General features: G+C 39.5%; 1 protein-coding gene across 3 annotated transcripts in view; it reads left to right on the forward strand.

Moving 5' to 3' along the window:
* Positions 1-15,966, forward strand: part of LOC138760002 (guanine nucleotide-binding protein G(q) subunit alpha) — a 226,903-nt gene that overhangs the window by 94,037 nt on the left and 116,900 nt on the right. For all 3 annotated transcript variants that reach the window (XM_069930450.1, XM_069930454.1, XM_069930448.1), the window contains one exon: positions 13,299-13,483. In XM_069930450.1, the coding sequence (XP_069786551.1) occupies positions 13,299-13,483 (185 nt within the window). The remainder of the gene's footprint in view (positions 1-13,298; positions 13,484-15,966) is intronic.

Below are 15,966 nucleotides of genomic sequence, written 5' to 3' on the forward strand. Positions count from 1 at the left end.
TATTTTGGTCTATATTTGTTAGTTTTGGCCAGTGCCTCACCACTCTATTTGCCAAAGCCTTCACAAGAATCTTATTGTTCATATTTATAATTGAAATATGTCTATAAGTGGACGGTTTCTGAGGGTTCATATCATTTTACAGAATTAATGTAATAATTGACGTTGAAAAAGACCCAGTGTATCCTTCCTATCAGTGTTAGTGGTAAGTCTTTCCAGTGCTCTAAGTCATCTTGTAATTTTTTTCATTAATGGCTGATAATTTAGTTTATATAGATGGCCGAGATTATTATTTAGTTGTATACCTAGGTATCGAATTGCTTGTGTTTGCCATCTAAATGGTGATTCTTTCTTAAACTTGTGAAATCCGCATTATTCATTGGCATTGCTTCACTTTTATTTGCGTTGATCTTGTACCCCGATACTTCTCCATATTCCTTCAATTTCTTATGTAATTCTTTTATTGATATTTCTGGTTCTGTTAAGTATATTATAATGTCATCTGCAAATAGACTGATTTTATATTCCTTCTCTTTTATTTTTATCCCTCATTTTATTTTCTGTTCTGAAAAAGAATTTGGACTCGATTTGGATGGAGCACAAAAAAGATTTATTATAATAGCCCTAGCTGTAGCAAAAAAATGTATTATGTCAACCTGGAAATTAGAAGACAACTTGAGAATACAACAATGGTACATAGAAATAAATAAATGTATTCCATTAGAAAAAATAACATATAATTTAAGAAATAACATCACAATATTCGAACAAATATGGGAACCATACATGAAATACAATAGAGAAATCCTACCATGGACCTCCACCACCTAAAATGACAGAAGGTGAAGACAACGAAATGAACTGACTCAATATATAAAAGTAAAAGACAAAAATTTCTTGTTTATTTTTATTAAGTGACGACATTGTTTAACGTGTTTAATGTATCTTATAGATTGAACTTTGAATAAATGGGAAGGGGGGAGAGGGAGGGAAGGAAGGGAGGGGGGGAAAAGGGGAGAAAATGACACTGTTTATATTCAAGAGAAAAATGTCTATGTATTTTGGTCAGTATGGTTTATAGTGTGAAAAATAAAAAAATTAAAAAAAAGAAAAAGACCCAGTGTATGTGTTTCAACTGCCTGATCCTCCACAAAGATGGGCATCAGGAGTTCCCTGTAAAACTCGGGGAAACCCATCTTCCCTTGGAGACTTACCACCCTGTAATAGATTCAATGCTTTCTCTATTTCTTTTTCTGTGAAGGGAGCATTCAATCCCTCCTGATCTTCCTGACCTAAATTTGTTAACTCCAATTTATCTCCTTTGGCTTATATGAGATCCTGTCATCCCCTATCTGAACTGCATTAATCATTCTTGAGGCCTACTCTACCGTCAGCTGCCTGTAGAGGACTTTATGGATTTATTCCCCCAGCTCATAATATTTCTGCCTCGATCTTAATATATCCTTTTCCATTGTATATGTTTGCAATGTATTTATGTTTTTTTATTTGTCAGAGCCCGATATTTTTCTTCTGAGCCCGAATTTCAAACATCTTTTTCTAAATCCACAATCTTCTGTTCCAATTCCTCTACCTCCCTTAAATATTCTCTTTTAACTGTTTTTGTATAACCAATTATTTGACTTCTCAAGTATGCCTGAAGAGTGTCCCAAAGAAGGAATTTGTCCACAGTTCATTTGCAGTTGGCTTCACAGAACATGTGTTCTAATAAACCTGCAAAACTTTGGCTTCTTCAACAGCAATGGATTAAGGTGCCATCTGAATGCCATCTCCTGTTTATTTGGCATTGCAATTGTCAATGTCAAGGGGGAATGGTCTGACAAGTCTCACCGTGTATTCGGTTTCCATAATCCTACCCTTTATTTGGGCTGACACCAAGAATAAATCTATCCTAGTGTAGGAGTCACGCTCTTTCGAATAAAAGGAAGCTGTCACCTCCACACGTCTATTAAATTCAGCTCTTTTGTGAAGGTCTGGATAGTTTTAGCTGCCATGACCTTAGTTATCCTTCTCAATAACTTACCTAAGTCTGGAGCCAGAGAAAATTTGAAAGTTACCCCCCCCCCCTCCCAAAAAAAGAAAATCAGGATATTTTCTCTTCCCTCCACCAATTAAAATTTTTTTATCTTGTATAAATTTCTTATCATCCCAATTATGTTCAATAAAGTCCAAGATTATTACCATATAACAAATACAGTACAGAAACGAGCCAATTTGGCCCTTCTAGTCTGCACTGATCCAAGTACCTGCCTCTAATTGCACATACCAGCACTCTGCCCATATCCCTCCATCCCTCTCCCATCCATATACTTATCCAACTCTTTCTTAAGTGACAAAATTGACCCTGCATCCACCACCTTTCCCGAAAGCCCATTCCACACAGTAACCACTCTCTGAGTAAAGATATTCCCTCTCATGTTATTCCTAAACCTTTGCCCGTAAACTCTCAACCCATAACCTCTTGTATCCAACTCTCCTACTCTCAATGTGAAAAGCCTTTCCACATCAACTCTATCTATCCCTCTCATTATCTTAAACACCTCTATCAAATCCCTTCTCAGCCTTCTACGTTCCAAAGAATAAAGACCTGATTTGCACAATCTTTCCTTTTATTCCAGATGCTGAAACCCAGGCAACATTTTTGTAAATCTTCTCTGCACTCTCTCTCTATCTTGTTAATATCCTTCCTATAAATCAGTGACCAGAACTGCACACAATACTCTAAATTTGGCCTCACCAATGCCTTGTACAGTTTCATCATTACTTCCCAACTTCTATATTCTATGCACTGATTTATATAGGTAAGCATACTAAAGGCCTTTTTCACCACCCTATCCACATGCGCTCCTACCTTCAGAGAACAATGCACCGTTATTCCTAGATCTTTCTGTTCCACTGCATTCTTCAATGCCCTCCCATTTACCACATATGCTTTGCTTTGATTATTCTTTCCAAAATGAAGCACCTCACACTTAATCAGGATTAAATTCCATCTGCCATCTTTCTGCCCACTTTAAGCAGTTTGAATCCCTCTGCAATCTTTGAAAACCCTCTTCATCATTCAGAATTCCCCCTATTTTAGTAGCAGCTGCATATTTACTACATCTTGCAGTGTACTATCACAAATCTTCCTGCTATATCCGTGACCACACTTTTCATTCTCACTGGAATGTTTTTTCCTTTCAAAATCGCCACCTCCCTTGCCTTAGATTTAAAGGAGGACCTATTACCTGGCCCATCCAGCCACTCTTCCGTTTTTGATGTTTACATTCTATTAAATGTGTTTCCTGAAGGAAAACTACATCTACTCCCAATTTTCTTGTGTGCCAAGACTCTTCTCCTCACTCTTCCATTTAATCCATTTATATTAAAACTAATATATTTATACATTTGTTAATTTTCTTCTTTTTTCTTTGCCTTGGCTTCGCGGACGAAGATTTATGGAGGGGTAATGTCCACGTCAGCTGCAGGCTTGTTTGTGGCTGACTAGTCCGATGCGGGACAGGCAGACACGGTTGCAGCGGTTGCAAGGGAAAATTGGTTGGTTGGGGTTGGGGTGTTGGGTTTTTCCTCCTTTGTCTTTTGTCAGTGAGGTGGGCTCTGGTCTTCTTCAAAGGAGGTTGCTGCCTGCCGAACTGTGAGGCACCAAGATGCACGGTTTGAGGCGATATCAGCCCTCTGGCGGTGGTCAATGTAGCAGGCACCAAGAGATTTCTTTAGGCAGTCCTTGTACTTCTTCTTTAGTGCACCTCTGTCTCAGTGGCCAGTGGAGAGCTCGCCATATAACACGATCTTGGGAAGGCGATGGTCCTCCATTTTGGAGACGTGACCTACCCAGTGCAGTTTGATCTTCAGCAGCGTGGATTCGATGCTGTCGGCCTCTGCCATCTCGAGTACTTCAATGTTGGAGATGAAGTTGCTCCAATGAATGTTGAGGATGGAGCGGAGACAACGCTGATGGAAGCGTTCTAGGAGCCGTAGGTGATGCCAGTAGAGGACCCATGATTCGGAGCCGAACAGGAGTGTGAGTATGACAACGGCTCTGTATATGCTAATCTTTGTGAGGTTTTTCAGTTGGTTGTTTTTCCAGACTCTTTTTTGTAGTCTTCTAAAGGCGCTATTTGCCTTGGTAAGTCTGTTGTCTATCTCGTTGTCGATCCTTGCATCCGATGAAATGGTGCAGCCAAGATAGGTAAACTGGTTGACCATTTTGAGTTTTGTGTGCCCGATGGAGATGTGGGGGGACTGGTAGTCATGGTGGGGAGCTGGCTGATGGAGGACCTCAGTTTTCTTCAGGCTGACTTCCAGGCCAAACATTTTGGCAGTTTCCGTAAAACAGAACGTCAAGTGCTGAAGAACTGGCTCTGAATGGGCATCTAAAGTGGCATCGTCTGCAAAGAGTAGTTCACGGACAAGTTGCTCTTGTGTCTTAGTGTGAGCTTGCAGGCGCCTCGGATTGAAGAGACTGTCATCCGTGCGGTACCAGATGTAAACGGCATCTTCATTGTTGAGGTCTTTCATGGCTTGTTTCAGCATCATGCTGAAGAAGATTGAAAAGAGGATTGGAGCGAGAACGTAGCCTTGCTTCAAGCCATTATTATTAATTATTATTATTATTATTAATGTTAATATCTCTTGTGATTTTACCCTTGCTTGTGCTGTCCCCCCCACCCCCCTGTCAGATACCTATCCAGAAAGGAAAAACCCAACACCCAACCCCAACCAACCAATTTTCCCCTGCAACCGTGTCTGCCTGTCCCGCATCGGACTTGTCAGCCACAATCGAGCCTGCAGCTGACGTGGACTTTTACCCCCTCCATAAATCTTCGTCCGCGAAGCCAAGCCAAAGAAAAGATTTTATCCTTGACCGTTTGGACCTGCCTGCTGGTTCCACGACGAATTCCCGAAGAAGCTTTAAAAAAAGACAAGTCAAAAACTACATAAAATACAACAACCAATCTGACCCCTACCCCGTTCCTTCTCCTAGCCCCCATCCCCCCTCTGGTTATCGCATCTCCCATGCCATTGTCATTTCCCTCTACTATTTGGTCTGTGTAGTCTACACCTCTCCCTTTCATCTTCCTCCTCCACCCTCAACCCAGAATCCTGTTCCACCGCTCTTGACAACCATGATTCCTCATCCAAATGGTCTCCAAACATCCCACAAATTTCTGCTGTGTAAATGGTTTTGTAGATATATAATAGTTATATAGGATAAATATAGAGAAGGTGTTCCAATTTTCAGATGGCTCAAGCATTGAGCTCAAATTTAAATTGATAAGGAAAATGCAATAGGAATATTGTAAAAATTGCATATAAAGTATAATTATGATCTGAAGTCCACCTATAAGGTTGGGAGAAAGTGTTAAGGTGTCAAGCCAGCATTCCAACTAAATTAATGCAATTTTTTTTTGTACAAACTGCAGTGAGGATAGAGTATATTTTGAGTGTGGTTAATTTGTTAAAAAAATAAATTATTAATTTAAAAAATTTTAGCCAAACAACACAGTAACAGGCTATTTCTACCCACACGTCCATGCCGCCCAATTAACTTACACCTCCGGTGGGAGGAAACTGGAGCCCCAGGGAAAACCCACAAAGACACTGGGAGAATGTACAAATTCCTTGCAGACGATGCAAGATTCAAACCCCAGTTCCGATCTCTGGCGCTGTAAAGGCATTGCGCTAACTGCTACACCAACCGTGCCACTCCTATTCATGTGAATATTCATTTTAAAATCTGATTAGGATCACGACAAAAAATCCAAAGACCAATCTAATTTATCGAAATAAATTTTATAAATCCAAAATCAAAAACAACGTATTTACTATTGCACCCAAGAATCCTCACAAGGCTGAAGGTTATACTGATCAAAACATAGCATATTAGAACTGGTAAAGATTCTCAAGTGCAAATATCTTGCTGAATTCATTGCATTCAGGAGTATGTTTAGAAATTGGTTCGTGTCCTACCAATAAGCTTCATGTATAACAATTACAGCACAGAAACCAAGCTCAGTTCTCAGAATTAAAGTGAAAGGATGATTGTGTTTGCATTGACTTTGAGTCAACGTTGTCCAAAAGGTAACCACAGACAATCACTTTCTGTATGTTATTGCAGAACAAAATACGTAATGTGAATAAGCTGTATTATTCATCTGGACAATGATTTTGAATCTGTATTTGATAAGCCGTGCATGTTGTGTAATTGAATGTACATTAAAGTTCTGAAGAAGTTTGTATTTCTGTGCACATAATTGGACACACAGTAAGACTGGCTCATATTCAGTGAAATGTTTAATTTCTATTGATGTTCACTGCTACAGTTTAAAGAAAAATGTTTAGATACTGCTGAACCCACAAATTTGCTATGCAGATGAACAACAAATTGATCCAGTGTCTGTTGAGGTGCTATCTGTGGCTTTAAGCAATTTTTTACTGTGGTGTGCCTGGTCTTGACTACCAGGACTTGATTGGATCTAAATTGCAGATCTCACTTAATATATTAGCAGTGGTCACCCTGCATGCTACTTGACACATTTCATCGTGTACAATGCCAAGTCTATAGGCCATTTCATATCAGGCCTCTGCCTTGAGGCTGGCTACAGGAATGGATGGAAAGCTAAGAACTTGCCTTTCAGACAGCAGTCCTAAAAGTCTGCTCCAGCTTCCCATTCATAACCAGAGGTGCCTAGTAGCTCCCTCCAGATCCACAGTGCCGCCTGTCATAAATATGCAGCATAGCAGTGGCCATCTTCCCTACCCATAATCCCCCATGCAGCTGGAACCGCTTTGTGTTTCCCAGAACAGTTCCAGCTGCATGGGGGATTATGGGTAGGGATGAATGCCATTTCTCTGCCGCAGAGAGCGGCCCCAAAGGCCGAAGCACCAAGTGAGGTGCTGGAGCGTCCAGTGGGGCTCTCACAGCCCGCAATGGCCCATGCCTCAACAGCCCTGCAGACCTCACCTGCCCCAGCAATCCCCGCTGACCTCCCCTCCCCAGTGGAGTGTAGGCTGTCAGGTAGCAGGGAGTTGGGTTGTGGGCTAATGGAGTCATTAGCCCGCTCCTAAACAGCCGCGCACATTCACATTCAGCACAGCGCTCTGCCTATTATCCCTCTCCAAGAGGGGTTGGACTATTGGCTTGGAGGTGGCCGTTGCACATTCAGAGAGAAAAGTGGTTATGCGTTTTGGTGGAGGTTCTCAGTCTTTACATTTGGACTTTTGCCCAATCTGAAAGGGCCTATTGATGAAGGGTAATATGTCTGTTAGGATGTATACTGTTTTCATTTGTGGATCTGACGCTGGAAAAACAAATGTAGAGTGAAGATGCAGATTGAAATGTTTTTCTTCAAGAAGCATTACAGATACAATGATAATCAAAAGATTTATAACAAATATGTATATTAAATTGCAAGAAAAGGAGAATGAGGAAACAAATGGTAAAACTAAACAAAAATGGGAACAAGATTTAAATATAAAGATAAAAAAGGAAACATGGGAGAAGTTATGCTCTGGAACGATGAGAAATACAATAAATACGAGGTTACGTATGATACAATATAACTGGTTACACAGGCTATACATTACACCTCAAAAGTTAAATAAATGGGACCCAACAGTATCTGATAGATGTTTTCGATGTAAAAAAGAAATGGGAACAACAATTCATGCAATCTGGACATGTGAAAAAGTAGAAAAATTTTGGGAAGATCTCAATCAGATGTTAAATAAAATAACAGAAAACAATATACCAAAGAATCCAGAGATCTTTCTCCTAAGTAACATAAAAAACAAAGAATTTGGAATTGATTTGGAGGATGCACAAAAAAGATTTGTTAAGATAGCTCTAGCCGTAGCAAAAAAATGTATTATGTCAACCTGGAAATTGGAAGATAATTTGAAAATACAACAATGGTATATAGAAATGAATAAATGTATTCCATTGGAAAAAATAACATATAGTTTAAGAAATAATATTGAAATATTCGAACAAGTATGGGAGCCTTACATTAAATACAATAGCAAAAACCTACCGGGGACAATCATTACCTAAGTTGATGGAAGGAGAAGGAAAGAAAAGAATGGACTCAGTAGAATTTCTGGTGTATTTTTTTGTGTTTGACAACATTGTCTGACTGGTTTAATGTATCCTAGATTGTATACCTTAAATGGATGGGAGGGGGGGGTGGGTGGGGGGGGGGTGGGTTGGGAGGAGTGGGGGTGGGGAGAAAATGTCACTGTATATGTGTGAAAAGGAAAAAGTGTGTATTATGGTTAATGTGATTTATGGTGTGAAAAAAAAAAAGAAGCATTTGCAAAAAATCTAATTAACTTCATGAATGCTACAGTAACAAAGAAGAGAAATATGCATGACAAGTTTGATGTGGCCCAAACTTCACAGGGTAGGGTTGTAATTTATGAGATTTAAACAAAATTTTGAAGAAAAAATTATGCAAGCCGGGCAGCTTCCGTAGAAAGAAAAGTTAATGCCTCTGATGAGGGAAATCTGCGAAAAAGAGGTGGCAGTGAAGGTTGGGGAGGGTGACCAATGTAACAAAGAGATTTATCTGCAAGTGAAGTTGTGGTAGGTGGGAAATAATTAAGCAACTATGTTTTTTTTCCTGCATTTTCTGTTTTTAATTTTGGATTTACCGTATCTGCAGTTATTTTTTTTTCTTATTTTGTTGATGGAAGTAAGCTTGATTATTTGATCTGAAATAAGTTCAAGCTTCAGCAAAACCATATGGGGGTCTGGAGGTAATTTTTAACTTTGGCTGTGATGCTTGTCCTGCCCATATATTAGTACATTTTTTTGCAAGTGAATATGAAATAAATTGTTTGGAGAAATGTTGGGATTCACCTGATGTTTCCAGAGTTGGATGACTCAAAGCAAATTCTTGTCATCCAGAGGCAAAGAGCATTTTTAAAATCTTTTCACCGTCTTCTGATTTCAGCACTTTTATAATCTATTATATTCTTGGAGGTGGAGCGGGCGGGGGAAGGGGAAGAAAAAAAAAGCGAGTTGTTGAATTGGAAGTCTGTTTTCAGATGCTTTCAACCATTCAGATAAAAAAGATTATATTTTGACACCATTCTACAAGTCCTGTAGAGTTAGTTGTACCTATCTTTGTTCATAAGAGTGAGTGGCAGCCCAGTTATTAGGTTTCAACATTGATGCAGTTCATTCTCCAATTTATTTTAGAGTTAGATACGACAGGTTATTAAAAGAACTGAAGAACATTACAGCACAAAAGAACAAGCAGTTTGTTCCTTCTAGTCTGTGCTGAACTATTATTCTGCCTAGTCCCACTGACATACACCCAGTTCATAGCCCCCCATATGCCTCCCATCCATGTACCTGTCCAAATTTTTCTTCAATGTGAAAATTAAGCTCCCATTCACTACCTCCGCTGGCAGCTCATTTCATACTCCCAATACTCTCTGTGTGAAGAAATTTCCCCTCATTTTCCTCCTAAACTTTTCCTCTTTCACCCTTAACCCATGTTGTCAGGTTTTTATCTCGCTTAATTTCAGTGGAAAAACCTACTTGCATTTACTCTCTCTGTACCCCTCAAAATTCTTTATCCTCTATACTCCAGTGAATAAAGTTCTAGCCTGTTTAACCTTTCCTTGTAACTCAGTTCCTCAAATCCTAGCAACATCCTAGTAAATCTTCTCTGCACTCTTTGAATTTTATTAATATCTTTTCTGTAGTTAGGTGACCAAAACTGCACAAAATGCTCTAAATTTGGCCTCACCAATGAAGATGCACTCCATTGATCATCATGTCAATCTGTTTAGTGTACAGCTACAGCACTGGCATCTCCCTGACAATGTAGAAAATTGCCTAGGAATGTTCTGTCCACAAGAGACCTCGTTGACTTTTGTTCAAAAAGTGAGGTGGGGATAACCCAGGAAATTATAGGCTGGTATCAATGGTAGGAAGGCTATTCGTGAGGATACTTGGGGATTGGATTTGCACACATTTAGAAAGTCATGGCATGATCAGGGACAGCCAGCATGGATATATGCAGAGCTGGTCATGTCGTACAATCTTGATTGAGTTTTTGAGGAGGTGACAAAGGTTGTTGTTGAGGGTCGGAGAGTGGATTTTGTCGACGAAGTTCGGTCAGGTATTTGACAAAGGCTCTCATGATATGCTGATCCAGAAGGTAAAGATGCAAGGGATCCATGGTAGAAGGATTGTTTGGATTGATATTGGGGTTACCCAATGCAAAATAGAGGGTGATGGTGGAAGCATATTATTCTGGCTGGAGTCGGTGAGCAGTGAGGTTCTGTAGTGATTGGCACTGGGACTCCTATTGTTTGTGAGATAAGATCTGGATGAAAATGTAAATAATGATGTTTATTGTCATATATGTTGTACAATGTACATTTGCACCAAAATTATTTTCTGCTGCAACTAAATGGGTACATGATAAAGAAAGGAAGAAATGAAGAAAAGTCTCTCCTAAATGCTTCACCATTAATCAATAGTAAAATTGATCCAATTCTGCCATATCAAATAAATTCAACATCCTATTTGTGCTATAATTCAATATTGGAAACTCAAAAATTCCACGGTGAAATGGAAAAGGAATGCAATACAATCATTCCTAAAGAAAACAAATATCCACTAAATGATTCCATCCCAGAAGATGACCTTTCAATTCAATGCATAACAGCCGATCTGTGGTCAGTTGATTGCTCTGTTTTTCAGTATTTAGACATAGATCACAGTAACAGGCCCTTTTGGCCTTCAAGCCCATGCTGCCCAATTACACCTGATTAACTACACTCCTGGTACGTTTTTCAACGGTAGGAGGAAACCAGAGTTTTCGGGGAAAACCCATGCAGATATGGGGAGAACATACAAACTCCTTATAGACAGCGTGGGGTTCAATCCCCAGTCCCGATCGCTGGCACTGTAACTGTGTTGCGCTAACTGCGCCACCCTATTCTTTGTCTCATCATTTTTAATTGTATGTGGATGCTTAGCCAGACCATGGCTTGTGGATAACTAGAAATATCTGTGGCTCAGGAAGAGTAATCAAAGTTGCAACAGAGTCCTGTGGAAGCTCTGGAGTTGCTTAAGGATGGGAATGGGAGAGGCCACAAAGAGATTTTATAATGAGGGTGCAAGATTATAAAGGAAGTTTAGATTAAACAGGAAGGATTGATGGGCAGTAGGAATGAAAATGATCAGTGAGTAAATCTTGCCCGCAGAGCCCACCTCTGACAAAAGGCAAAGGAGGAAAAACCCAACACCCAACCCCAACCAACCAATTTTCCCTTGCAACCGCTGCAATCGTGTCTGCCTGTCCCACATCGGACTTGTCAGCCACAAACGAGCCTGCAGCTGACGTGGACTTTTTACCCCCTCCATAAATCTTCGTCCGCGAAGCCAAGCCAAAGAATGGGCAACTAATTCTGGATATGAAAAATATGAAGAGAATAGATAGAGGTTAGTAGCCACTGTGGTAGATTGGATGTAGGCAAAGAGTAGACATGGTAATAGAAGTGGAAATAGCTTCAGAGTTAATTAAGATATTGAAGTTGCAAATGACCTGCAATTAGGGATTGTATTGGTGTCGTGAGTATGGAATTGAAAGAGGTCAAAATCAGTGGTTTCAATATTCCCAATTATGTGTTTGCTAGTGAATGGACAGTAAGGCTACCAAGAAGCAATTGGGCTGTTGAGGCTTCCACTGGAAACTTGTTTTGTCTTTTTGTTCATTCTGCCTCAGCATTCAAATCGAAGGGGAAAGAAGCAAAAGCAGACTTCCTGCGTACTGAAGGCCATTTGTGTGAATGAGGACGCTGCATTCACTGAATGTGCAGCAGACAAGGAGGAAGGGGAAAGTAGAAGGAGCTCACTAGAAAACAAATAAAGAGTTTAGACACATTGTGCAATTTTGTCAGGTGGCTGTACGAACTTTCAGAATATACTGTACAATAGCTGTGAACTTGTTCAAGAAGTTTCAAGCCTGTGATGTTGGCAAGAGTTGAGGACAGTAGAATGCGTAAAGTGCTCTGAATTTGATGTATACTTCTCAAAACTGAGTCATGGATTGAAACATCAATCAAAATAGTGCCTCGACAAGTGAGAGATTTTCCTTTTATAGTTGCATGAAGCTGGAAATCCTGGAAAGAGTTGGCAGTTTAAAGTACACAATCCCTGTGTGATTGAAGGCAGAGGCAAGCATTTTAAACTGAAATTTTTGGACAAATGGGATAGAACTGTACTGTCATTTGCAACATGCAAAATCGGTTCTTGGGAAGATTGTGACTACAACATGTGCCACAGGGTGGCTCAACAAAAATGGCTGGGGAAATCTGTGTCCAACATGTCCAGTGTGTAGATTTTGCAACATGTGATCTGAAACACCAAGTTCTGTAAATAAACCACCTCTTATGATTATTTTTAGTATCACAGTTTCCCGCTAGAATATTATGAGGCCTGGCCTACTTTGGGAACATTCATTTGATTTAACTGCTTGAATTATTTCTGATTCCATTTTCTATTTGGCTGGAGATGTTGATGATGTACCACCAAAGATATGGTTAGGTTTCTTTCTGAAAACTATCCTTTGCCAAATAGGGGCATTTGCTGCAGAAAACATTTGATACAAGACTTGCTTCTTTTGCTCACCTGACACATTCAGTGTGGTGTATCTTGTATGCTGCAATTTAAAATAAAAATGTTAACACTTTTAACCTTAGTGACTTTAGAGGTCTGCGTTGGTATTAGCATCAGTTTCAAAGCTTCATTTTGGCTGTTTTGAGGCTTTTGCTTGATTGCTTTTAACCCACCCCCCCAAGCACATTGGTGATATTATTAATATATAAAATCTGCTGCCATCATTTTTTTGTGTAAAGTTGTGAGATATGCAACAACGTCAAAAGTAGCAAGTGATATTCTCCGAATATTGCTCAGTGGCAAGAGTTGGTTTTTACCTGTATTGTGTTGATGTCCCAGGCTCCTGGAGGAGCTTGAAAGGAAATCACAGACATTGTAGAATCCTTGCTGAAATTCAGGAAATGCTTTGTGGATGATTTTTCAAAGAAATTGTGTCATATGAGGATTAAATTTAATACCTTATTTAAGGCAAACAAAATTAATTGGCACATTTATCAAACAAAATAAAAACACATTATAAATGTACTGGTTTGAGTAATGTACTCATTTAAATAGCTATCACCCTAATTGTGACTGCAATGTGATTTGCAAAATATTATTGAATATTATTAACCCTGTATTACTTTGGTTTGTTTTTCAGGCACTGGCGAAAGTGGCAAGAGCACATTCATCAAACAGATGCGTATCATCCATGGTACAGGGTACTCTGATGAGGACAAACGAGGTTTCACAAAATTGGTCTATCAGAATATCTTCACTGCCATGCAGGCTATGATCAGAGCAATGGATACTCTCAAAATACAGTACAAATATGACTATAATAAGGTAAAATGGTATTGAAATGTATTTCATTGATATTATGCAACCATTTTGTTTAAATTTTTAAAATCTTCAGCAAGGATATTTTAAATGTTTCATATACAGTACTCGATTTGTCCAGCCCCACCATAAAAATAGTTGCATTAATTTGTTACTTCAGTGAAAATGACAGCAATGGAACAGTTGTTTTTTTGTGTTTCAGAGAATGCTGCTGAAGGTAGATATTGGTTATGATGTAAAATATTAATATAATTATGCAGTGAATTTCAACTTTGTAGAATTCAAAGATCTTAAAAATTGCATGTTGAAACTGCCATTTTTGAAAAGTTTGACGTATTTGTGCAGAAAAAATGCAGTTCCATCGATATTTTTTCAAAAAAATTGGTCTTTCCTATATGGAAAATGTTGACGTGTTTGTAGATATGTCCCACAACTGCATTATTATTATTCATTATTAGGAATTTTCATCCTGGAAGAATGATTATGTGGTCTTGGGACCAAACTGTTTCAGTTTACCAGAGCTGTTGTTGGGAAACACAAAATCAGAATTGGTCGATAAGGTGGAAGTCATGATTATGTTGGAAGAGATGGATTGCACTTTGTGTGAGGGTTCCTGATTCGTGGGGACCTTGGAAGGAAAATCACAGATTTTGTGGGGTACCTGTTGATCCCCAGAAAATTATATTTTAATCATTTCTGATGAAACTTTATATTATGGTAAAATTTCTAGTTTTATAACAGTTGGAATCAATAGAGGATGTGTGAAGGAATGTATTTGCATGCATTCCTACACACATGCATTTGTGGAATTTGATACTTTCACTGTGAAATGCAAATATTGCAGATGTGGTGGAGTACATCACTGATGGCAGGCGAACCAGCTCTGCGTGTTATGCTCATGCCATTGGAGCAGCCGCGTCAAGATGGCACTGTTGGGGTTGTTTTATCCATTGGCCGGGTCCGCATGCACGCAGGGCAACTTCATGACGTCGTATCCGCCATGAGGGAGGGCCTTACCCGTAGCCTTGTAAGGCGTAGCGCAGAAAGTTTCATAAACAACTGGAGTGCGAATGAACCCACCGACTATTGGTCTCGCAGATTTCATTCTTTTGGTAAAATGCAGTAAGGTCTCAAAAATATTTAGGTTTACAGCATCTCAACAAACTAGGCCATGAAGACCTAATGATTTAGGAAGCAACTCTTCAGACACTGGGAGAAAATGGTTCAGAAAGACCCTGGCAATGATATTTCCTCTTGTAGATGATTGAGAGACCCCTCTGTAGTTACTTCAGTCAAATTGGTCTCCTTTCTTGAAACCGGTCATGTTGTTTTATAGGTTCACATCTGTTTCTAGCTCTTGGGAAGCTGTCAAAATAACAGGCTGCTGCAGGACAACTGGGTGTGAAAAGGGCATTTTTGCTTACCTTCTCCCTCCTTCCACCCCATCTCCCCTGCTCCAGCCTGAGCCACAACAATCGAGGGCTTTGTGGAACCATGCTGAGCAGACTCGCTTGCTTACTCAGTCAGTGAGGCTGGCTGGTGGCTGCTCTTGCATCTGCTCACTCTTCTGCCACAGCAGTTTCTGTGTTCCTCTCCTACACACTGCTTTTGTTTGTTTCTGACTTGAGAAAATTTGGGGTTGTGAACTTTTTTCAGGACCGGAACCCTGTTGTAACCTAGGAACTTCCTCTAGTTGGGTATTTGGGCCAAAGGTGGTCTTAATAGCATTGAGGAATCCACCTTTCAACGTGGTTATGAATGAGCAACTTAACATCATGCATTCATTCCCCAACCATCTGTTCTTTGGAATTTTCTGTTGGACTCCAGCCTATTGGACAGAAAAGCTGTTCTTTACCCTAGATGTATGATAGAACTATTAAATTGAGAATAGCATGAATTGCTGGTTAATTAACATCAAGATTTTCTTGTCATATTTCCCCAATTAGACATTTTTTTTCTAGAGAAGACAAATCTTGACTTCATTGGACTTTACAGCAAGCCAATCGATGAATGAAATCCAGTTGGATGAGTTGTCAGGTTGTATATGAAGCACTGGCTGAAAAGAACGTTGCTTATGCGTCCTTGAGGCTTGGTATTTTGATTTTCTGTGGCAATATTTCTAATCCTGCTGCTAAACTAAAAGAAATGATTGTCCGAGGAAGATGCATTTAATTTGTCCAAAAGGATCAATTTGTTCTCCTCATGTATGCAGGCAAGGGATTTTTCAAGGTCAAATTTAAAGATTTCTTTGTCTGTAGGTTCTGCAGTTGAGATATGTGTCTTCATGATTGGAGTGCTATTTCCATATGAGAGTGAACCAGAGAGCAATCAGCTGTACCTTGATTTCACAAAGGGACTCTGAGTTACCTGATTTCATACTGCATGATTGATAAACTCACTTCTTGCTCACCTTGTACTGATTGCTGACCATTGTCTGCAAGTCATGACTCACTCAGAATGGTAATGACATTGCTTGAGCATCTGAGTTG

This window comes from Narcine bancroftii, chromosome 1 (assembly GCF_036971445.1).
Source record: "Narcine bancroftii isolate sNarBan1 chromosome 1, sNarBan1.hap1, whole genome shotgun sequence".
Taxonomy (NCBI): domain Eukaryota; kingdom Metazoa; phylum Chordata; class Chondrichthyes; order Torpediniformes; family Narcinidae; genus Narcine; species Narcine bancroftii.